General features: G+C 42.6%; 1 protein-coding gene across 1 annotated transcript in view; it reads left to right on the forward strand.

The window, feature by feature from the left end:
• Nucleotides 1–24,053: 24,053 nt before the first annotated feature.
• LOC144692383 (metalloprotease TIKI2-like) overlaps nucleotides 24,054–26,184 on the forward strand; it is a 457,965-nt gene continuing 455,834 nt past the window's right edge. Inside the window, exon 1 of the mRNA XM_078561164.1 lies at nucleotides 24,054–26,098. Within this exon, the coding sequence (XP_078417290.1) occupies nucleotides 25,976–26,098 (123 nt within the window). The 5' untranslated portion in view covers nucleotides 24,054–25,975. The remainder of the gene's footprint in view (nucleotides 26,099–26,184) is intronic.

Consider the following 26,184-nt stretch of genomic DNA (forward strand, 5'->3'; position numbering starts at 1 on the left):
TCAACAGGTCAGCGCTACCCTGACTTTCCTCTATTAGATATTAAAACTTACTACTTAAAACGACTCACCAGCTGTTCCCTTCCCTTCTGCTGATGTCACTTAAGTATAGGGAAGTTCACTTAAATGTTTTTCTTAACCCTTAGTATCTAAAAAAAATAAGTTTTAACTTCACATATCCTTAGACTAACTCCCAAACTCTGGGGAAAAGGAAACAAAGTTACAATACTCATCAGCCAATCGACTCTTGGCCTTCCTGCGATGTCGCAGGTCTGTACCCTTCTCCCATTCACTTTGCATGCATTTCCTTGGTGTGTGCACTCAGAGCACACCATCTCTTTAAGAGGTGTTTGCTGCCTTTATGTGACATCAAGGGCACCATATTCCCACCATCATCCCCACCATTGAACCACATGCGCCCACCCCTGCAACACACACATACCGTTAGCCCCTAAATATCCACACGGCTAATGAATAATGGATTAATTTTAATGAGGTCCCAAAATGACATCAACATGATGGTGGGACCATGTGAACAGGCTCTTCAGAGGCACCCTGCACCCTGTGTTTGTTTATGCCACAACTGAAATTCTTAGCCAAAGATTATATCACAGTGCTAAAAGATAAATATTATACCACAGTGCTAAATCATGAAGATAGGCGTTGTAGTCAGACTAAATCTATACATATATGATTAAGAAATGTGAAAGGAATTGGTACAATTCTCATTGTACAATACAGGTCACACATTAGTGGACATGATAAAGAGGTGAAAATAGGCACATGTTCAGAGTAATATGTACAATAACCAAGCAATAATGCTGATAATTTTAACTATTCTGAGATAGAGAGGAATAAAGGTAATGCATGAGGTCACAATGGGGAATGCTTCATAAAGTATATTCAGGAGTTCTTCTCAGAACAGCATGGGAAAAAGCCAGGTGGACTGGAGTAGACTTGAAGAAAACTTAGGCCAGAATTATCCGCCCCCTTTGGCATTGGGCATCATGGTGGGCATGAGTGGACAATATAGCGAGAAGGCCAAAAATCTGTTTTACACTGTTGTGAAACTAGTTTGCAATTGTCCACTCCATCCATCAATGGCAGGCCACCTTTCCCCCCACCGCATGTCCGGAATCCGATTTCTATACTTTAGCATCTCATTGTAAGCCCTGCTCGCCGGAATCATCCCCCGCAGCTGGATCATCCACACGTCGGCGTGATTGCACGCTAGCATGTTTCACAACAGCATTTGAAAGGTGTGCACCTGGCAAGCTGCACTTCAAAGGGAACTTGGAGGTGAGTGCACAGTAACGCTGCGCAGCGCTCACGAGGGTTGCCTGTTGGATTTCAAGGTTGAGGCACCGCAAATTCAGGCGAGGGCACAGGGAAGCCACTTTTTCCCAACTGGCTGAGAGTGCGATGCCAGGGCAAGGGCTGCTCTGCGGTTGGGACGAGTTGTGGGGGATAAGGCAGCATGGTCTTATGGTAGTGCACAAGCACATGCTGGGGGTGGGCGAGCGAAGCAGCCACACATTAGGGAAACATTGAATAAGGTGACCATTCTTCCACAGCTGAGACAGTTCAGGCACAGCTACATTGACATGCTTGGAGTCGGGCCTCAAGCTTATCTGCCCACTCAAGCAATGCAGAGGCATGAAAGTGCCACCAAGTGCTCCAGAGCTTTTCACCCCTCAGGCACAATCTGAAAATTAGTGAGCGTTTCGGGAAGCTGCAGAACAGTTGGACGACTGGGTAAGTTGTACAATCTCCTTGCTAAAGCTGGCCATGGAGCAGTCACCGGTAGAGGCGCTCACAGCCCCTTGTAATGTCATCATCCTGAATTGGACCAGTCCCCCTCATGGCTCAAGCTAACAGGGCAGCCTTGCAGTGTGGGTTAGGGGAATGCCTATGCCTGAGCTGAGAGCACAGCATGCAGTCCAATGGGCAAAGCTGCCACCAATCGGTCAGGTGGAGTGGGGCAGGGGTGGGTGGGACTTCAGGCAGTCATGCAACACACTAAACTCTGGCCATCTAAGTGATGGCCAGCACTCTCCAGAATGCATTAGGGGGCCTTGAGGCAGAGCCGGAGCTGCACCCGTAACCATAAGAGGTCCCTAGGAGACCAATGCTAATCCACGCGCCTCTCTCTTTTATCCTGCAGGAGGAATACATCAGGAGCATGGAGCCTGGTGACTTAGCTGTGTGCCTCATGGCGTACAAGGAGTGAAGACGAAGGAGAAGAGAGCAATAGAGGCACCTGGCTGGGCAGAGGGAGGAGCAGCACCCTCAGGAAGAAGGGGCGGCTGGAAATCCTGTGCACGCCACTGCAGAGCCACAGTGAGCCGCCGCGGGTCAGTGTCTAGCTAGGACAAAGGTTTACAGACGGCTCTTGTCATTCCTGCAGAAGACTGAGAACCAGTGTCGCTGAAGACTGCGCATGTCTAGGGAACTGGCCGGTCACATATGCCACCTGCTGCAGGATTTGCTGCCAAGGGGACATGGAGGGCATCTACTGCCAGTGGCCGTGAAAGTGACCACGGCGCTCAATTTTTATGCAAGTAGCTCCTTTCAGGGCTCCATGGGTGACCCCTATGGGATCTCACAAGCCTCCACTGACAAGTGTATCCAGGAAGTCAAGGACGCCATATGTGTGAAGATACATAACTCAGTGCATTTCACCCAGGATCAGGAAAGCCAGGAAGCAAGAGCACAGGGAATTGCTCAGATCTCAGGTGTCCTACAGGTGCAGGACGTCATCGACTGCATTCATGTGGCGCTCAGATCTCCATGGCAACAAGCAGTCAACTACATCAACCGCAAGGGCTTCCATTCACTGAATGTTCAGCTGGTGTGTGATCACCACAAATACATCCTACAGGTCTGCATGGTTCCCAGGGACTGTCCACGACTCCTACATTCTCAGTAGGTCTCAGATCCGTGATGTCTTCCAGAGTTCACAGAGGCTGCAGGGATGGCTCCTCTGGGACAAGGGCTTGCCGCAGAGGACCTGGCTGATGATGCCTGCTGGGCGGCCTCAGAGTGCAGCAGAAAGAAGGTACAGTGAGGCTCATGCTGCAATTCACACATTGGTGGAGCAAACCACAGGGATGTTGAAAATGAGGTTTCGGTGCCTGGGCCTGAGCCCTGCAATATGGTGCTCAGAGGGTGTCACGCATTGTCGCCGCCTGCTGCACGTTTCACAACCTGGCGCTGCAACGGGGAGAGGGGCTGGCTGAGGAGGAGATGGAGAAGCTGGACGTCTCCTCTACTGAGGAGGACATCGATGGGGATGAGGGTGAGGAGGTCCACAAAGGCGAGGATGACGGCGATGATGCCCTGGCACTGGCTAGACAAGGCAAGCACGCTCAGGAGGCCCTGGTCGCTGCTAGATTCGTGGAGGATGATGGCGACATGCAGTGAGGAAACACCATAGATTCTCATATTCTGTGAACGTTTGACTCCTGTCTGGCTGATGGCAGTGCACATACACTCTGTGATAAGGCTCCTGTCATGGAGACACAGCAGGGATGCTCATAATCCCTACATTCCAAGAGAATGATGATGTCATGCAGTGGGGCACTCAATATATCCTCATATATCTTATGTGAATATCTGACTCCTATCTGACTGATGGCAAATCGCTTGTGCTCTGTGATCAGGGTCATATCATGAGCAAGGAAACTTTAACTTCTCCCGATCCTATGGCATCCTTTGTGAGCTGAACTCTTCAGGACCACACTGTCACCGGACACAGATGCTGATGAGATGGGGGCCAGCTACACCTCAAAGGTGCTGGGAGCACACAGAGAGAATGATGGAACTGTGTGCCGCCCAGCACATTCTGCCAGCAACTATAAGCCCCACTGAGGTGCAGACATGACTGATGTGACCAGTGACAGTGAAGGCGCACCATCAGTATGCTGGGAAGGTTGTACAAAGCACAGGGAGGAGGCTCTGGACTGAGACACTGCCTTTATCTTGTGCAGGAATCAAGCTTTCACTTCAGACTGACACAAACACTGCTCATCATAACAAGGAGCCATAACAGGCGGCATTGTTGGGAGTTCATTTACAATAGTCAACATTATATACAAGTGATTAATGCCCATGCCCACGTGGCGAAACTATATTTTCTTAACAACCCTAACCCTGCCGCTATGTCTTGGTGCTTCTGTGACATCCACAGCAGAGGTGGGGGTAGCCTACTGACTATTACACTCTGTCTGTAATGACCATGACAGGTGTCCTCTGGAGGGCCAAGACCTGGAGGGCCCCGGCCTGCTTTTGGGGTCATGCTGTGTGGAAATGGCATCCTCCTCAGCCTGTGGAGCTGGAGCTGTTGGGGCCACAGGAAGAGGGGATTCAGAAGGGCCGGACACTCCCAGAGTCACCTGGGTTGATGGCCCCAGGGTGTGCACCTGCTGATCCTCCTCACTTTGGGTGCCTGAGGGCCCCTGGCTGGCTCCTTGAGGAGAAGGAGAAGCTGGAGTGAGATCGAGCTACCCCACTCCTCTCTCTCATTGACACTGTTGGAGGCCAACTATGGCATCAGCGATGGAGTTAAGCCCGCGCAGCAGTGCAGGAGTGACTTCCTGGACCAGGAAGCCGCCATCCTACCAGTGTTGACCTTGATGCGTTGGCATGCCAGCGCTATCTCCTCAGAGTGAAGGTGGACAGACTCCTCCATTGTGCCATGCAATATGAGGAGCGCAGCTGACATCCTTTCTTGGTGATTACAAGCTTGCCTTTGTAGCTCCAGCAACTGAGGTGTGACCAAGTCCAGAGGCTCCTCATCTGATTCGGACTCAGCAGATTTCTGGTCTCCAGCGGTCCTCCGAGTGCCGGAGACCTGGGAAGTCCCTGCCGCCGCCTGCTGTGGATCAGACAGTGCAATGTGCTCACCAAATTGTGATCCCGAGGCTACTTTAGAGCTAGATCCTACCAAGGTGTGTGCCTCTGCGCTGGTGGAGGGTGTGGGTGAGCGCTGTGATGGGTCTTCAAGGAGGGAGCCTTTAGATTCTTCTTTCGCGATGTCTTCGGGGCTTCAGTGAGGACCTGGCTCATGGACCCACTCAGCTGCTTCCCAGATGTGCCAGTGAAAGCAAGGAGAGATAGTTTGTGCATGGCAGGGGACTGTGGAACAGGACACGTCACTCACAGCTGGTTAGCTGATGGTTGCTACACTACCTGATCCTCACTTGGTAGTGCGCCGCCGACCTCACCGGAATGGACCAGATCATTGCCGGCCAGCTGGATGGCTCTTTTTTCAAAGTCTATTCAGACCTTGATGTCGGGCATTCCTCCACCAGTCTGTGACCTCTCCCTTTTGTTGTGTGCCATCTTGTCCAACATGAAGACAGATGCAGAGGGTATAAGCAGGACACCTGCCAGGCAAGATGCAAAGGATGCCTGGCATGTGTGGGCGGTGAGTGGTGCCATGGAGGCGATAAGGACACGATCCAAGGGCAGATGAAGGTGTATGTGAGGGGTGAATGATGATGTCTCTTAAACTGGCAGTGAGTGAGATCCCTGTGGATGTGTGGTGGGTTTGTGAGTGTGTGAGTTGAGAGTGATGAGAAGAGTGACTTACCCTGGTGGAACGGATGAGACCATTCACCCTCTTCCTGCACTGGGCAGATGTCCTCTTTTGCAGGGTGTTGGTGCCGATCACTAATGTCACCACTTCACTTGCTGGATTGCTTGCTGGTCTTCACCCAGACTGGGAGTAGAGGACTTCACGGCGGGCCTCCACTGTGTCCAGTAGGCACTTGAGTGAAGTGTCACTAAATTATGGGGGCAGCATGTTTCCTCCCTTTGGCAGCTTCTGACGCCTTGGAGGGTGCTAGCTCTGTGCCACCCTTTAAATATGGTGCCTGGATTACTGGAGGCCTGAGGTAACGGCAGGGTGGAGAATCAGAGGCCACCCTGCCAGCGGCTTGGCGTGTTTCCCAGGAATGCATTATTAATGAGGCAAGAATGGGACAATATGGCACAAAAGCCCGCCATTGCGGCCAGCAGGTAAAATGGCCTTTCTTCCGCCAGCTACTGCATTTAGTGCAAACCTGGGATGATTCCATCCTTAGACTAACTTTGTATTCATTCATGGAATGTGAGCATTGCTGGCAAGGCCAGCATTTGTTTCCCATCCTTATTCCCCTTGAGAATGTGATGGTGAGCTGTCTCCTTTAACCACTGTGCACCCACAGTATCGTTGGAGATGGGTTTTCAGGATTTTGACCCGGGGATAGTGAAAGAACAGTGATACAATTACACACAAACATACAAATTAGGAGCAGGAGTAGGCCACTCGGCCCCTCAAGCCTGCTCCGCCATTCAATAACATCATGGCTGATCTGATTGTAACCTCAACTCCACATTCCCACCTGATAACCTGTCATCTACTTGCTTATCAAGGATCTATCTACCTCTGCCTTAAAGATTCAAAGCTTACACCGCCTTTTGACAAAGAGAGCTCCGAAGATTTTTTTTTGTTCGTTCATGGGATGTGAACATCACTGGCTAGGCCAGCATTTATTACCCATCCCTAATTGCCCTTGTTCAGAGGGTATTTTAAGAGTCAATCACATTGCTGTGGGTCTGGAGTCACATGTAGGCCAGACCAGGTAAGGACGACAGATTTCCTTCCCTAATGGACAATAGTGAACCAGATGGGTTTTTACAACAATCGACAATGGTTTCATGGTCATCATCAGGCTTTTAATTCCAGGTTTTAATTGAATTCAAATTTCACCATCTGCCATGGTGGGATTTGAACCCAGGGCAGAACATTACCTTGGATCTCTGGAATACCAGTCCAGTGACAATACCACTATGCCACCGCCTCCCCAAACAACCCTCTGAGAGAAAACCTTTTTCCTCAATTCACTATTAAATGGGTGACAACTTATTTTTAAAAAGTGATCCCTAGTTCTAGATTCTCGCACAAGAGGAAACATCCTCTCCATGTCCACCCTCTCAAGACCTCTCAGGGTCTTATATGTTTCAATCATGTCACCTCTTACTCTTCTAAACTCCAGCGGATACAAGCCTGGACTGTCCAGCCTTTCCTCATTAGACAACCTGCCCAATCCAGGTATTAGTTTAGTGAACCTTCTCTGAACTGCTTACAACGCACATCCTTCCTTAAATAAGGAGTGCAATACTGTACATAGAACTCCATGTGGTCTCACCAATGCCCTGCTTAAGTAAAGCACAACCTCCCTACTTTTCTATTCAATTCCCCTCACAATAAATGATAACATTCTTTTAGCTTTCCTAATTACTTTCGAAGTCAGGATGGTGTGTGGCTTGGAGGGTAACTTGCAGGTAGTGGTTTCCCCATGAGTCTGCTGCCCTTGTTATTCTAGGAGGTGGATATTGCTGGTTTGGGAGGTGCTGTTGAAAAAACCTTTGCAAGTTGCTGCAGTGCATGTTGTAGATGGCACACATTGCTGCCACTGATGATGGAAGGAGTGAATGTTTTATATGATGGATGGGGTGCTGATGGGTTGCTTTGTCCTGGATTTTGCTGAGCTGCTTGAGTGTTGCTGGGGCTGCACTCAATCCAGGCGAGTATCCCATTACACTCCTGACTTTTACTTTGTAGATGGTGGGCAGGCTTTGGGGAGTCAGGAGATGATTTACTAAACCACAAAATGCCCAACCTGTCTGCTCATGTAGCCATAGTATTTACCTATGTAAAAGTTGAATTTTTGAGACCAATTTTTTAAGCAAAAATTTAAGAGCCGACTTTTACACAAATAATACTTCTGAGGACTTGCGTGCTGGATTTGAGCCCACAAAGCATGAAACAAAGGCCAGAGCAAAATCTTGAGTGAAATCCAAAGAAGGCAGTTGCTCTGTCAACTAAAAGTATGAAGTCATAGGCCAACTGTTGGCAGTCGTTATTTCACTTGTATGTTGCATGATAAGATCCAGCATTTCCAAAGTTTAATTTTCTTGTCCTTTTTCCATTCAAAATCACTATCGTCCCTCTCTGCTCAAAAGGCCAATCCATAACCTTATATCATGTCCAACGAATACACAGTCTGTACAGCCTTCACTTCTTGCCTTAGGCCCTTCAGTATGGCATCACTCCACAGCTCCTAATGCACCTCTTCCATAACTGTCTGTTCACATCTCAGAGACTGGCATGATAAGAGTTACAGGTGATATCCTACGTAACTTCAGTGTACTATGGCTATGCTATGCCTCCTCAATCTCTCTGTGGCGTTTGACCCTTAATCCCCTCCCACTCCACGGGTCCCCTCTATGAAACTGCCCCTGTATGTCTCCATTCTAGTCTGCCCCAGTATAACCTGTACATTGCCAGTGATGGGTTCTCATGATTTTCACATCCTAAAATATCCTTAACAGCTCCAGGATTATACTTTGGTTTGAAATTTTTGGGCTTTCATCCCTAAAAAATTAAGGCCAATTTTTATATGAGGTATGTGAAAAATTACAAATTTTAAAGCCAAACATGGATCAACGTTTACATGGGTATATACAGTATATGGCTGGTCCAGTTAAATTTCGATCAGTAGTAACCCCCAGGATGTTGGTGGTGAGGTACTCAGCAATGATGATGCCGTTGAATATCAGCAACAACAACTTATATTTATATAGCACCTTTAACATAATAAAACATCCCAAGTTGCTTCACGGGAGCATTATAAAACAAAGTAAGACAAAGGGAGATGGTTAAATTCTCTGTTGTTGGAGATTGTCATTATCTGGCGCATGTATGACATGAATGTTACTTGCAACTTATCAGCCCAAGCCTGAATATTGCCCAGTTCTTGTTGCATGTGGACACAGATTGCTTCAGTATCTGAGAAGTTGTGAATGATACTGAACACTGTGCAATCATCAGCAAACAACCCCACTCCTGATCTTATGTTTGAGGGTAAGTCATTAATGACTGAAGATGGCTGGGCCTAGGACACAACCCTGAGGAACCCCTGCAACAATGTCCAGGGGCTGAGATGATTGGCCTCAAACAACCAGAACCATCTTCCTTTTTGGGAGTTTTTGTAAAGTATAAAGGGTTTGAAGTGAACAGGGGAAATTTATTTTCTCTTATAGGGGAATACCAAGTGTTATTTGAGCACAGAATACTTTCCCACAGGAGTGCAGAGGTCGTTGTATTTTTTTAAGGAAACGTTGGATAAATATTTGAAGCAGGGAAAGATACAGAGGGGATTATGGCATTGTTCTATTTATAAACCTCCTGGAGGGAGTGGAGAAAATAAGAGAAAATATAAACTGAATTGTATTATTAAAAATATTTTGTCATTCGTATTTTGCTTCATGCTTTGCTAGTCTTTAAGAATTATTTTCAATGTCAAACAGATGTACTCTTACATGGAAGAGTAGGCTGAAAATGAATAACCAATGGCAAATCGATTAATGAATGGTTCAGATGATGTAGTTTGCTCCACCTTGGCCCAGCACTCTCACTGCAATTATTTCTGGAAGTTTCAAACTCTTGTCAACTGCTTGAGCTTGTCATGCTTCACTCAATAAGTCACTGGACTAGATCAAGAGACAGCTGACCGGCACCAGTTAGTACACAGCTATCTCCTTTGATAATGTTTAGGATTGTGTAGCAATTCACATGAACACAGCTTCCCTGTAAGCTTGTTTGAAGACATTGTGATGGTGTCAATGATGTTGTTGTTTCACAATGGATCCATTTACAGGTTATGTGTGGGGGTGGAAAGGGCAGTCCTTTATTACATCCATTGAAATTAAACTCAAAAAGAGATAAAAAATCATAACCAGGGAAGCAGGTGAGCAGCTAAGTGCATTTGGCACAGAGTCCAAAACTGAAGTGATAATGGTAATGACTGACTCTCACCTCTTGTCAGTAGAAACATTTGCTTTCACAGGTATCAATGTTTCAAAGGCATTCTCTGACCAGAGATGCTAATGGAGAGCTACTCAGCATTTAGCACTTTACCTTGAGGCACTTTTATAGTGATAGTGCGTTAATGGCAGCAGAAGCTGCTGCTGGCACAGTCTATAATATAATGAGATAACGACTATGCCTCCAACAGCACCCATGATATAACATTTCATTCGTTCCAACGAATGAAGTTTGGAGGTGTGGAAAGTGGGGGCCTCTTTATTATTGACCTTCAAACAAAACACCTATTAACTGAAGTGTCAGCTTCTGCTGAGATGCCAGACAGAGACACTAACTGTACTAAGATTATTATCACCTTCTTGAACATTAGTTGCTACAGGAGGGGCCAAAGGCATTCAGTCAGTCACAGATCCATTTTCACCAATACCCCCAAAGCAGGAGTCATTGTGTCAACTATGGCTGACTGTCGCATTTAGATTTTCTTTTTTATATTGTTAGTTATTTCCATGAGTACTCCATCAGTGAGATACTTGACTAAAAGTGTGGCATCAAAGGGCAAGAATCAGGTTTTTGCTGACATTTGCTAACCAATCATAATCTATGCCAGACATTTAGCACTTTTGTTTTTTGCATCAATTTTCTATTAATCAAATAGCAATATTTCTTTTAACCTCAAAGTAACTTTTGCACCGTCTAGATTGCTTGGTGTACTCTAACGCACTATATTGCTGTCTTTGTGTTCTACTCATTGCATTTAAGAACTTTAGTTTGACCTTGCTTAATCGTTCTTTTTAACTTAAATTCCTTCCCGTTGAGCAGGGAATACTGTGCTTTTCACTCCAACTGGGAAAACAATAGTGAAAAAACCATGAGGGATTAAATTGGACTGTCCAGCAGTGTGAAATGGGCACGTAATGAATCAGTGGCTGATTTTTCATCTGCTAATTTTTATTTTCCATTTACTTGGAAAAGATTTTAAATTTCAAACCAATTGAAGGTGATAGTGGGACTAGGAAACAAATCTCCACAAACAGTTTGAACTATCATTCTGCAAGTTTCAGTGGAAAGAGGATTGGGCACGGTGAAAAGCCAGCTGTCCATTTACCATGAGCCTGTTTTTTACACTGCTGGCACAGAGTAATTTGAACCCACGTTATCTACTGCTACCACCCCCCACCACCCTCCGACATCCCATATTTTAATACAGTATTTAACTGCTTTCCAGTCAATCATATTTGCAATTCAGACCTAGTTTTTCAATAATGAAGCCCATTGAACAACTACAACTCACATTTGTACAATGCCTTTTAGCCTAGCAAAATATCTCAAGGTGCTTCCCCAATCAAACAAAATTTGACATTGAGCCACATAAGGAAGCAAAGAGAAAGAAAGATTTGTATTTATATCTTCTTCTTCTTAGGTAGTCCCTTAGGATCGAGGATGACTCACTTCCACTCCGATTTGGGTTCTGAGCTGGCTGATAAGTCCAATGCATGATCTGCACACTCTGCCACATGCGGGGTAGACGGTGCTTAAATAGTTGGGTAGATGGGTTGTTTGGAGGTTTGTGCACTCCCTCCGATACCTTGACTTCATAACACACTTTACAAACACAGGATGGCACAAAATGCTTTATAGGCAATGAAGAACTTTTGCTGCTTCTGTTGTATGAGGAGAGATGACAAAAGCTTTGTAAACAGGGGTAGACTTTAAAGGAGGAGACAGAGAGAGGTAAACAGGCAGAGATGATTAAAGAAGGAATTCTAGAGCTTAGGATCTGGGCAGCCAAAGGCATGGTTGTCAATGGTGGAATGATTAAAATTGGAGCTGCACAGGAGGACAGAATTGGAGGATTTCAGAGGAGGCTACATAGATGGAGCAGAAGGCCATCGAGGAATTTGAAAATTAGGATGAGATTTAAAAATTGATGCATTGTGCTGTCCTTAAATTAATATGACCACATTTTAGCTAGTTGGGATATTATAAACCAGTGAATTGTTTATATATGTGCAACACAGAAACTTTAGCAGTCTGGGTCCCACACTCTGAACTTTCTGCCCAATATCACCCTCCCCACCTTCTGAAACCTCCTTAAATCTTATATCTTTAACCATGTCTTTATTCACCCAACAGAATTCTACTAATGCTTCGCATACGCTCTGAATTTGTGAGGTGGCTTAGGACATTTGGTACATTAAGATTTGCAAAATGTAAATACAAATGCAAGTTGCTGTTGTTATGACCAGGCAGAGGATTAAATCTACACAATACATTTACTGCAAGGCCATCCATCTATACCAGTTTACAACAAGAAAGTAATGGAAAATGTAAGGTGCCATTTAAAAGCTTTGGTGCTGACAATGCTCAGTTTGCTCACTGCAATTAGTCACATAAACTGCCTGATTTACATTTTTTTGTGAATCGACATGCTGTTGTCATGTTTACTGGTTCGTCTAGTGTCTTAAACTTAATAACAAAGGCAATTACAAAGCTATGAAGACAGAGTTGGTTAAAGTGGAGTGGGAAAATCAGTTAAATGGTAAGATGGTAGAGAAGCAGTGGCAGACATCGAAGGAGATACTTCATAACTCTCAACAAAGTTATATTCCATCGAGATACAAGGACACTATGAAAAGCATGAATCATCTTTGGCTAATGAAGGAAGTTAAAGATAATATCAAATTAAAGAAAAGGCTGTGAAGATTAGTGGCCTGCCTGAAGATTGGGAAAATTTTAGAAACCAGCAAAGGATGGCAAAAAAAATAAAGAGGAAGAGATTAGTATATGAAAATTAACAGGCAAGAAATATAAAAACAGGCAGTAAATTATTCTACAAGCATATAAAAAGGAAGAGAGTAGCTAAAGTAAACATTGGTCCCTTAGCGGATGAGACTGAGGAATAAATAATAGGAAACAAGGAAATGGCAGAAATTTTGAACAATGATTATGATCTGACTTCATGACAGAAGGCATTGAAAGCATCCCAATAATAGAAGAAAATCAAGGAACAAAAGAGAGGAACTTCAAATAATCACTATCACTAGAGACAATGTTCTTGAAAAATTAATGGCACCAAAGGCTAATAAGTCCCCTGAACCTGATGGCCTTCAAATTAGGTGGCTGCAGAGATGGTAGATATCTTAATTGTAATCTTGATTTGAATGATTTGGATGTAGGGACAGAGTATATTGCAGCCAAATACGCTGATGAAAAGGTGGGAAAACAATTTTCTGAGGAGGGCACAAAGAGTCTGAAAAGGAATATAGATAGATTAAGTGAGCAGGCAAACATTTGGCAGGTGGAGTACCATGTGGAAAAATGTGAGGTTATCCACTTTGGCAGGAAGAATAGAAAAGCAAAATATTATTTTAATGGTGAGAGAATACAGAATGCTGCAATACAGAGAAATCTGGGGGTTTTTAAAAATTATTTCACAGGGTATGGGCATTACTGGCTAGGCCAGCATTTATTGCCCATCCCTAATTTTGCTTGAAAAGTTGGTGGTGAGCTGGCCTCTTGAGCTGCTGCAGCCCATGTTGTGTAAATACACCCACAGTGCTGTTAGGGTGTCCTCGTACATAAAGCACAAAAAGTTAACATGCACGTACAACAAGTAATTAAGGCAAAAGGAATGACGGCCTTTGTTGCAAGGTGATAGAATATAAAAGTAGGGAGGTTATTCTACAACTGTACAGCATGTTGGCGAGACCACATCTAGAGTACTGTGTGAAGTTTTGGTCTCCTTATTTAAGGAGGGATATTGCATTGGAGGTAGTTCAGAGAAGGTTCACTAGATTGATTCCTGGAATGAAGGGGCCATCTTATGAGAAATGGCTGAGCAAATTTGGTCTATACGCAATGAAGTTTAAAAGAATGAGAGGTGATCTTATTGAAACATATAAAATTCTGAGGGGATTTTACAAGGATAGATGCTGAGAAGATGTTTCCCCTCATGAGGGAATCTAGAACCAAGGGATGTAGTTTCAGAGTAGGGGCCCACCATTTAAGATGGAGATGAAGAGGAATTTCTTCTCTCAGAAAGTCATTAATTTTTGGAATTCTCTCCCACAGAGAGGAGCGGAGGCTGGACCATTGAATATATTCAAGGCTGAGTTAGACAGGTTTTCGATCTACAAGAGATTCAAGAGTTATGGGGGGGTAGGCAAGAAAGGAAGTTGAGGCCATGATCAGGTCAGCCATGATCTTATTGAATGGTGAAGCAAGCTCGAGGGGTCAAATGGTCAACTCCTGATCCTACTTCTTATGTTTTTTTGTTTTTATGTATGTCAGCCCAGCACATGATGGAGAAGGGGCGGTGGGTGGAAATGTAAATGGGGGAAAATGGCACTGGGCCACCAGTATCCCTTCATTATCCCAAAACCAGCATTGCCACATATAAGAAGCTGAAGAGGCCACTGCTTTTCTCTTTTCCTCCTCTACCTTTTCCTTCCAGTTTTCCCCTCTACTCTTTTCCTGCAGCCAATGATCAATACTGAGTGACAGTTTCATATGTGGTTGTGGTGGTGGCCACCTTCCACTCTAATACTTCATTCCAGTGACTATTCTCCATGTGTGCTTGGAAAGAGAATGTTGGGTATCTGTGGGGACCACTATAACTGTCCCCAAATCCTGTCTTCATCCAACTTTCACTCTTCTAGCAGAGCTGGCAGTAGGGAGCTGCTGTTTTAAGAATCTGAACGTTGCTCATTTTCTCTTGTAAGTTAATGTCACAACTTGACAAATATCTTCAAAGATTTAAATCAAAGTCTTTTAAGTCTGTTAATTGAAGAGAGCAAGTTGAACACTTATCTTCATCACCTGATCTTACCTAAAAGATCAATTCTAACATAAACGTATTTACACATGTTAAAGAGTGACCAAGTATAAGCTGCATGAAAGGAGGGAGGGGAATTGATAAAACACTTTAAAGAGGGAGCTCTGTCATGATTTTTTTTCATAGATTAAATATGTTGGAAAGTGCTTTTTTGGTTTCTATCATATAGAGGTCCCTAGTCATATTTTCCTCTTTCTCCCAGTAAGAGTTAATTACTTTGTTTCTAATATTTGATATTACAAAGGCAGGTTTTGACCAACACACATATGAAAACTTGAATTACAGGAATCCAACTAATCATGACGTACAATTATATTCAGTTCACATTTCTCATGCAGCTAAATTGTCTGCGGTTTCTTTTGCCAAGATGAAGATTCCTCAAAGTTCATTTTACAAACTAACACATGGAGGTCTTATTAGATATGCTTAACAGAAATTTGTGGTGCTCCAACCTGACACAACCAGATTTCTGCTGGCAAACTTGACCTGAAACAACTGTATTGGTAGTCCTGACCTTGCTCCAGCTGTTACTGTCACCCAGCCCAGCCCATGATGGCAAATCACATTCTAGCTGACAAGTCAGCCATTCTTTATATGGAGTTTTCTTTTAAAGGATGTGAATGAAATAAATAAAATCAGCTCTCAAGTATTCACTACAGACTGGCATTTAATTTATTTCGTTCATGTGAATTCCCAAATTGTGGCTTCTAAGCAATAGTGCATGTGCAAGTTTCTGCACATGTCTGATGCTACTGGTGTGGAGAATCCACCAGCAGTGTAAATGACATAGATTCCATTTCCACAGTACCAAGGGCCTTATAATAGAACTGATTTCACTTCAACCTCTTCTGTAATATGAAAGAAGAATCAGTTATATTGTGACTGCTGCTGTACTTTAATCTTTAAGAAGTTGATGAGGGGCAGGGCCATAGAGTGATTTGTAAACAAGGATGGGAATTTTAAAATCAAGATGTTGCTTAATCAGGGTCCAATGTATGTTAGTGAGCACAGGTGTGATAAGGGAATGGGACTTGATGCAAGTTAAGACATGGGCAACAGAATTTTGGATGACCTCAAGTTTACAGAGGGTGGAATATGGGAGATCAGCCAGGAATGCATTGAAATAGTTGGTAACAAAGTCATGAATGTGGGTTTCAACAGCAGATGAGATGAGGCATCAGTGAAGTCGGGCTATGTTATGGAGGTGGAAATAAGTATTAGTGATGGCAGAAATATGTGATTGGAAGCTAATCTCGGAATCAAATATGACACCAAAGATTTTGCACTTGCAATTCACATGGGATACACAAGGGTTCTCAACCATTTTGCTTCTGGTCTGCTCTCATGTTATAAAAATTCAATTCTGTTACACAATCTATGTATTTTTGTCTGTAAAGAAGTTAGTTATATAGTGTAGAACATTCCCCAACCCTATCACTCAGGTTGGAGTGTGTACCTCCACAGTTTTGTTGTGTAACATATAATTATATCTTATTATGTGTAATTATATATCTATATATTACATATATACATATATATATAAAAAAATGTTATACAACATATTAGAATATATACACTCATGAATATCCATTTTGACTGTTTCAGTGTTAGTGACCCAGATCTACGGGTGAAATTACAGTTTCTCCACCTGTCGGCGACAAAATTTGACACTGCTCCAGCAGCAGAATTGCAATGGAAATCTCTCAGACAATACTTTTGACAAGCAAGACACACATCCTCTGAGTGTTCAGCTTCCAGTTCCTTCCAAGCTCAATCATGCAGGAACAAACAACCAGAGACAAACCAACTACTGTGCAGTTGCCTGGCTGCTTGGCATAAGCCAACATTGTTTCAATTATTTTCTCTTTTGAAAATCAAAGTTTTGTGGCATGTTGCGTGTCCATTCCCTCTCTGAACCCCAACGCTTCAGATTAAAATATCTTTGTCTTTGTTTATCGTTCCTTGGAAAAGTGATAATGCATTACATATCATGTAACCTGGTTTAATTTTGGTAATCAGCTTGAAACCCTCTTGCAGATGTCCAGTTGAAAGCCTTTGGGTTATACCATATAGAGGTTGGATTGCAGCTGACATCAGAACTGATCTAACCTTAAATATACAGAATAACCATAGCATTAGAAACTGGGGCACTCCTTATTCTGAAGAGTTAAGCTTTGAGGATACAATACTTCCTTTCTCTTTTGATGTTTTAAAATTATTTTTGCAAAGAACCTACAATTATATGACGTTATCGTGGATGTCACTTTAACCATGTAATTCTTTGCATTTCTAAGAAGCGTTCACAGGTAATCAGAAAACAAATTTTTCACAGAAATATGTGCCCAAGCATGGTGATTATATTACAGGTAAAACAAAGGGATGTGGTGAGATTTGAGGACCGGCTAAGTGCAGTTGGTAGTACTCTTCCCTGTCGATGAGAAAGTTGTACATTCAAGCCCCACCTCAGGACTTAAGTGCAAAATCTAGGACAATATTTTGGCACAGCACTGAGGGAGTGCTACATAGTTAGAGGTGCTACCCTTCGGATGAAACATTAAACCAAGTCCTAGTCTATTTGTTCAGATGCCGGTAGAGGGTTCCCACAGCACTGTTTGATGTAGAGGTGGAAATGTCCCAGCTATCGGTGCTCACTCAAATAATGTCACCAAAATAAAGGATCTGTTTGTTCATTCATTGTGTAGTTGTGGGACATTGCCTGTGCATTAATTGACTGCTACATAAGTCATTGATTTGTTCACTGAGAAGCATGTTGAAGATGTACTGAGGGCGAACAGTGTTATATAAATTATCCTTCTTTCTTTCACTCCCATAGTATGAGAATGGTCACAGTAAATTACACAGTCACAGGTAGTGTCAAGTTGATTTGGGGCAAGCCTATAGAAAGAAAACTTTGCATTTTTATAGCACCTTCCATATCTTCAGATTGCTACAAAATTCTTCACAGCGAATGAATTACATTTGAAGCCTGTCACTTGTTTGTAGGCAAATGTCCCTCTCCCATAAAACTCAGCTGCTGTAGCTAAAATCAGACCCAGGGTACTTTACCTCCTGGGCATTAATATAATCTCATGAGTGGACTTCCTACTGAATTGGCTGACTCAAAGGGGAACTTGCACAGACAGTTCTAGTAATTTTCACGAGGGCATCCAAGGCCCATTTAAAGGGGGTGCTCATCTGTTAAAGCAAGGTTACAATTCCTTTGTTTCTGACATGCTGGAAGAAAAATCTACTTAGAAATCGATCTGTGGAATGGATAAAATCTTGTATGAGCAGCATCCCGTTTGCAGAAAATCCTGATCAGCATTTTTTCCTTAACAGCCACAAAAAAACAGACTAAATCTTTAATATTATTCATCGGATCTTCCATGTGTGCAAAAGACTGGTATGAAGCCACAGCCACTGTATTTCCAAAGTAATTCCTTGTTTATGAAACTCTTTGCGACATAGGCGCACGACACAGGTGCACGACACAGGATTATATAAATTTAGGTCTCTTCAATCATCAATTTCTGCTGTTCATTTTATTTATTTTGTCTAGATATCATTCTTATCCCTCTAATTCAGAGTATAATTTGGAATGCTTCAAACTGAAAGATCAAAGTTATTCTGTATTTAAACTTCTGGCACCTTTTTGGTTTTAACATTGGGTGGTTCACTGCAGTAACTTGAAGTCTAAAATACAGTTCCGCCTTACATTTACAGTACTTAAGTTAAGTTGATTTGTCTGATTGAAAATACACAGGACAATTGTAGGGTGATCAAACACAAACAAGGAGTACGTCAGTGCTTAACATCCTGAAGCCAACGCGAAACATCAGTGGAAAGCAAGATGAGGATGGAAAAAATAATCAGAATTCTGTTCAGAAAAGCTAGATCTGATGTTCAGGACAAAACAACTATTAACTCAGCCTCTTTGAGGGCAGAAAGGAAACTAAAAACAGAAAGACTTTAGAATTCCACCCCTCCCAAATTTATCACCTTTCTTTCTCAAAAGAAGTGACTTGTGTTAAGTATAGTTCCACAAATGTCACCAACCCTCCAGTGCTTATATCAATGCCTTTTCTTGACAGGCTTGTTGATTGCATCATTGGCTATGCCTGATCATGTCCTGTTCTGATTCTGTTACTCAAATGTCCAAACAAAAATATTTTCCAACAGGGTTCACTGGATAGTGATTTAGTGGGTACTTGTGCTGATTTTAATTTTCTCCTTCCGACCTGTTGCCACAGAGGCCAATTGTAACACTCCCACAGCTACTCTGACTGAGATGAAGTATCTCTGTGTGGAACAGAGATCAAACCTAAGGCAGTTTTGATCTATTTGACACAGTACCGCATCATGTAAAACAGTTTTTCCTTTTGAAGTCTAGCTTCTGCAGCTGCTCATATAATTGATCATTTCTGCCATGCAATCGGTATTAAATATTGTTAGGGTATTTAAATTGGAATGCGTCTGTTGCTGCCTTGCACAATTTGTGCCAGACCAGAGCAGTAAACCTGCATGATGAATTATTTTGCACAATATCTCACAGGTCATATGTCAGTGGAAAGAAAAAAATGGTTTGATGGACTTTCCAGTTAGCGAATTAAACCAGTAGAATGTATGGTAAAACTGTACCTAGTATTCCATCACATGATGCTGGTGATTTGGCCCATTATCCTCCACACAGTCAGCTAATGCTTCTAAGCAAGGGGAGGAAGTGAACAGAAACTTCTTGGGGCAAAGCAAGTGAGGCATATTTTACAGGAATCACCTTAGAGTGCCCTTGAGCAATCCATTGTTGGCTAGCTATGGCATGTCATTAGCAGAAGCATGGCACTTACATCTGTCTGAAGCATAAAACAGACAATTATGCATGGCATGGAAACCTTAAAAAGGTATAAGAAAAAATACATTGAAAATAGCAGCACAAAAGAAAGCAATTATTCAATTATCACTCTGTAACCAAGTCACTGGTTCCCAGCTGGTAGGGAAATGAAAGCTGTGACCCATTTCTCAGCTACTAGAAGGAATTTATACGATATTACAGAAGAGAGAGAGATGATCCCTCATAAGAATGTCTCCACATTGCAAAAAATGGTAAAGTAACATATGGATGTCACTCTCCCACAATTACAAATAATATAACCATGAAGTTAAAGGCTGATAATTTACTTAAACCATATAGATGGAGCTACCTTGCAATCATCAATTTCTGCTGTTCATTTTATTTATTTTGTCTAGATATCATTCTTATCCCTCTAATTCAGAGTATAATTTGGAATGCTTCAAACTGAAAGATCAAAGTTATTCTGTATTTAAACTTCTGGCACCTTTTTGGTTTTAACATTGGGTGGTTCACTGCAGTAACTTGAAGTCTAAAATACAGTTCCGCCTTACATTTACAGTACTTAAGTTAAGTTGATTTGTCTGATTGAAAATACACAGGACAATTGTAGGGTGATCAAACACAAACAAGGAGTACGTCAGTGCTTAACATCCTGAAGCCAAAGCGAAACATCAGTGGAAAGCAAGATGAGGATGGAGAAAATAATCAGAATTCTGTTCAGAAAAGCTAGATCTGATGTTCAGGACAAAACAGCCATTAACTCAGCCTCTTTGAGGACAGAAAGGAAACTAAAAACAGAAAGGCTTTAGAATTCCACCCCTCCTAAATTTACCACCTTTCTTCCTCAAAAGAATAACATTGCTCTACTGAAGGAACAAGCTATCTTTCAGCAGCTAGAATACTTTTGCACCAAGTCGAAATCCATGATAGTGGTATGCTACTGAACAAACAATGGTAGTGACATTGCAAGCACATCCTCACACTCATATCTCACTCATGTGGGTTTATTTCAATGTACCGAAGCTGTTTTTCATTCTTAACAATAAATCTGAACAAATAATTCAATTCAATGGTTTTCAAACATTTTTGGGCTGTGTGCAAGCAAATGAGATCTCTCAACTTCTCATGTCCTACCAGTTAAGAATACCTTTTAGTGGTACTTCTTCAAAAAATTCCCTTTTGCATTTATTCTCCACATGCTTTCTTCTTTTCTATTTCAAAGAACAGAGGAGTTATCCCTGGTGTCCTGGTCAATAATTATCTCTCAGTCAGCATCAGAAAAAAAAATTATCTGGCTATTATCACATTTCTGTTTGTGGGAATCTGCTATGCACAATATTAGCTGCAGTGTTTTCAACATTACATCAGTGGCTACACTTTAAAAAATTACTTCATTGGCAGTTAAGCACTTTGAGATGTCTGGTGGCCATGAAAAGTGCTTTATAAAGGCAAATCTTCCTTTTTTAGCTAACGTGGTTGAATATTTTGATGAGGTAACAGAGTGGGTCGATGAGGGTAATGTATTTGAAGTGTATGAATAAAATGATAGGCTTGCGAGCAAGGCTTATGGAATAAAGGGGACAATTGCAGCATGGATACTAAGTTGGCTGAGTGACAGAAAACAAAGAGTAGTGGTGAACGTTTTTTCGGGACTTCAGCTACACGGATCCATTGGAGAAGCCGGTGTTATTCTCCTTGGAGAAGAGAAAGTTGAGAGGAGATTTGATCAAGGTGTTCAAAACTATGAGGGATCTAGTGGAGTAGATAGAGAGAAATTGTTCCCATTGGTGGGAGGGTTGAGAACCAGGGAACACAGATTAAAGGTGATTGGTAAAAGGACAACGGTGATCTGAGGAAAATCATTTTTAAGCAGCGAGTGGTTAGGATCTAGAATGCACTGCCTGGGAGTGTGTTGGAGGCAGATTCAATCATCACATTCAAAATTGGATAAGCATCTGAAGAGAAAACAAATTGCAGGGCCAAAGGAAAGTTTGGGGAACAGTGGATGGGGAGTGGGACTGGCTAATTTGCTCCTCCAGAGACCCAATACAGGCTCAAAGGGCCAAATGGCCTCCTTCTGTGCTGTAACCATTCTCTGATCCTTTTGCAAACTTTGTTTTCTCTCTCTTCGTTCCTTCTTTTTTAACTCACTCATTTCTTCACTTGTGCTTCTCTAATCCCCCTCCTTCAATTGTAATTCTCCCTTTTCTGTTTCAGTTCTGTCTTTCCTTCACATTGGTGATAATTTCTCTCTCCTGCATTTCTGTTTTGAGGTCACTCTCTCTCACCCTTTTTCCTCTTCTCCACATTTGCTTCTGACCTATGTAATTTTTATCTTTGTCTTCTAACTCTATTTTGTCTCTCTGAACTTCACTTCTCTTTCACTATACTTTACTTTCTCGTTTGTTTTGCCTCTTCAACAGTTTTCTTTTCTCTCTACTTTGTAAATTACCATATAGGGAGCAGCGTAAGAAAGGTGAGGAACCTGGAGGGGGTGAACTTTCAGGAGCAGGAGACAACAAAACATGAGAGAGAAGCTCAAAATGAAAACCGCAGGAGATGGAGACTAATAAGAAAGGCTCGGGAATGGGTGGCTTTAAGCAGAAAAGCACAGGATGAGAAGCCTTAAAAAAATGAATGAGAGAGACGAGCTAACACCTGCTAAATGTTGGTCAGGATTGTTCCAACCATCAAGGGCAGTTGTTGCATCAATGATCCATGGTCCAAGGACCACAGCTAAGTGTGGTAATGATTAATCAATAATTGCACACATACAACAGTCTTTGAACATCCAACTGGCACTGTGATCTCTTTAGAATTGCCAAGTTGGCTATCACAGAAAAAAGATATTAACCAGAGGTCCAAAGTTGTTTTTGAAAGGCCATAAATGATTTGCTTCTTCCATGCTAATTCTTTACTCAATTTGCCATGTTCTTATGTCTTTTAACTTTGGCAGCAGGTCCAATAGTAGAACCAATGACACATGATACAACTGTTAAATACAATAGAAATTCTAGCTCTGTTTCTCACTGATCTTTCCCTATGCCCAGAATGTACCCTGTGATCTTAATTTAGACCTAATCTCACCACTTAATTGCCTGAGATTCTTTTATATATAGATTTATGATATATAGATATATATGGTATGATATAGATATATATATGTAGATTTTTAAAGTTTGTTTGTATTTGAAATGTACACAGCCTAATTTTATATTTATATCATGTTACTAGTGACATAACGGCATCTTTTAGGTTGAGAATGGGACACGGTTGGGAGTGGGACATGACTTTTAAACAATATATGAATTCAACTGAAAAACAAATGAGCAACATAGGCTTGTCTGTTATCACATTGTTGGGATGTCACAGATTTACTTACTTGTGAAGTGTGGTACTGCAATATGGGAAATGCAACAGCCATTTCATACTAACAACATTCCACAAACTAATGAGAAGATTGAACTTTTTTTTAGGAACATTGCATCTTGTTACATTTGAGGGATTGTTTTTTGGAATATTTTCGTAATGATTTTATCTTGATGTCTTAGTGTTGTTCTGACCCCCATGGTAGAACCATTAACTAAAATAACAACACTTTCTGAGTGAAAGAAATTACCAACATAATTTCACTGCTTATAACTTTTACTTTAACACAAATCGAAAACAATGTAAATTAAACATGAATTAACAGACAAATGACATTTTAAACAAAAAGGTAAATTTTACTTTAGATAGTTGGTACAACACCCTTACACAACCACAAATATCTGCATCACTCCCTGCAGACATGTGGCCTATGTAGTTACACAGTTCCACAATATGCTGTTCTTTACTCATGCAGAGTAGGTTAGGAATCCTATCCAACAACAGCTTTCACCTTTTGAGTTTCACGGGTAGGATTATAATCAGCAAGGCACACTTCTAAGAACTCTCTCCTACTCGGGTCACAACAGCTTTAATGGTGTAGTTTTCCAGAGTTCCTTTTCAACAGGCCAACCAATAACACCCTGATTCATGATCTGGCCACTCCTGGGAAGGCACCTATCTCTTTGGCATCACTGAGCTATTCACACAGCTTTCCAGGTTTTATAGCTTGTTGGCCATCTTGCACATTACATCCAGGAGCTCCTGTCTCCTTTTCTGCCAAACAGAAAAATTGACCCCTTCCAGAGAATGACTTGCTTCTTCTCCTCGCAAGAATTCGCTGTGTTCCTCTGCTTTCTCTTTGTGCATGCATCAGTGCCTTCACAGTCCAGCTCCTCTGTTTGTAGCTCTCCTTTGTGTCTACAGCTCTCCTTTGTGTCTGCCATCCACACAGTTTCTTTGTATCTTAATTTCCACCTGTTCCTACTGCTTCCAGGTCAAGAGTTGCCAGGTCACATGGACCAGTATTTCTTATTATTCAAGAAAATTACAACTGATCTCTTTACAATTGATGCAAACCCTTTAAAATCCTTCTCAGGCATTCTTAAAGAGAATTACGAATTTCACAGATATTTTAAAGGAATTTGAAATTTTCCTTATTGTGCTGGTAACAAGTGGTTCACCTATTGTAATTAAAAAGATTTTATTAATATTTCAAATTTCCTAAGGTGGCTGGTATTACATGGCAGGTGTAAAACTCACATGCAGCATTCAACAATTTATTACTATTTTCAAGAGCAGACCCCACATGTAACTGGCTGGAGAATTAAGTGGATTGGGGAAGTGCTATTGTTAAAATCAAGGAGAATTAGGAGCAATTTAAGAGAGATCTTTAAAATCCTCAAGGGATGGAATAGAATAGATAGAAACAATGTTTCCAGTGGATGAGTGGGTCAAAATGATAGATTAACGATTAAATATAAAAGGTATAAGATAGCAAAAGAAACTATTCTTTTTCTCCTTAGGTAGTTCTTCCTTTGGGATCGAGGATGACTTGCTTCCACTCCATTTTGATGAGTTCTGAGAGGGCCAATAAGTCCAATGTGCGATCTGCAGACTCTACCACATGTGGGGCAGGTAATATCTGAAGGTTGGGTAGGTGGGTTGTTTGGAAGCTTGTGTGCTTCCTCCGACTCTGCACGTTCCTGACAAAATCTCTTGATGTGTTCAGTGCTTCCTGAATGAGCCCTTCTCCATTTTGGTCAGTCACAAGCCAGGGACTCCCATGAATCAATGCATTTGTTTGACCTCTTCAGGAATGTTTTGAAGACATCCCTAGAGTCTCCCTGGGAGTCTCCTGCTGCGCCCGAGTTCTGAATAGAACAGTTGCTTCAGGAGTCCGCTGTCAGGGATACAACAACATGTCCTGCCAAGTGGAGCTGGTTTTGAGGGATTAGTGCCTTGATGTTGGGAAAGTTGGCTTGTAGGAGGATGTTGCTGTTGGACTGCCTTTCTTGCCACTGGATTTGGAGGAGGCTGCTGGTATTTCTCCAGTGCTTTGAGGCATCTGCTGTAGGTTGTCCAAGTCTTTGAAGCCTATAGGAGAATGAGAATCACTGGTGTCCAGTAAACCCTGACCTTAGTCTTGGGCTTGAGATCCTGGTCCTCGAATATTCTGTCCCTCAGTTGGCTGAAAGCTGAGTTGAGATTAGAGTTGGTGATAAATTTTGTTGTCTATGTCTGCCTTTGTCAAAGAAGACTGCGGCTTTGCTGTGGGGATAAACATCAGCATGAAAGGCTGCCTATTTCCATGTCTTTACTCGCGTAAGGGAAATACCCTCAGTTTAGGGATTCACTTGCTCAACTTGTCCACTTAAACTGCCTCAGCAGCTATTTGCTATGTTCTTCCATTTCACCTTGCTCTGCCCGTCTTTTGAAAAAGTATTAATGGAAGGTGGCACACCTATGATCCATTTTTTCCAGAAACCTTCCCCTGGAGCACACACGGACCGGGCCAGTGTTGAAAAGGGACGGGACACTTTCAACTCATCCAATCCTGACTTTGCGCGTGTGTGGCGCCACCTTCGGGCTGCCGCTGGAAGGACTCCTGACAAAAGTTTTCTTTCCCCACACCCGTGCAGTTTAGAAGTTGGAGAGAGCAGAGTGTGAGCCCCTGAAGTGACATGCTGACATGCCGAGCAGTACCCGCCTTCCTCTGCTTGTTCAAATAAGAGGCAACAAGTTTAAGCAGCTGAGCCCAGCATCTACTGGTGCGATCGCGGGGAGGGCCCGGAGGAGATGCTTTTAAAAACCTTCCCTTTCCCATCACGATCACCTCAACTCAATAAAGGCAACCTTTCTGGGGGAGGATCGTCCATGCTCCTTGGGGCAGCATGGCGGCTTGTGGCGTCCAGCTTCCATACGGTGATCGCATCACCCCAGATCGAGGGGCTTTCTAATCTTGCGATCTGACTCGCTGCACTTTGCGCAGGTTTTAACTCGCTGCAGACTATACACAATCTAGAAAAGAGCAACAACAACAAAAAAAAGTTGGATGGAAGGCACGATGCAGGCTAACGCCGGGCTGATGTGGGTTGTTGTGAGTATAGTTGTACAAAGCGTAACCTCCAAGGAGAATAATCTCCGAGACACGGGACAATGTGAACTTCCCAAGTCGGTGAGTGACTTTGTTTTGTTGCCTCCATGTCCCTCCTGCAGTGTCTGTTCCCCCCCCCCCCCCCAAAGTGCCCGCTCGCTCCCCCG

The sequence above is a fragment of the Cetorhinus maximus genome, chromosome 17, assembly GCF_964194155.1.
Source record: "Cetorhinus maximus chromosome 17, sCetMax3.hap1.1, whole genome shotgun sequence".
In the NCBI taxonomy this organism is placed as follows: domain Eukaryota; kingdom Metazoa; phylum Chordata; class Chondrichthyes; order Lamniformes; family Cetorhinidae; genus Cetorhinus; species Cetorhinus maximus.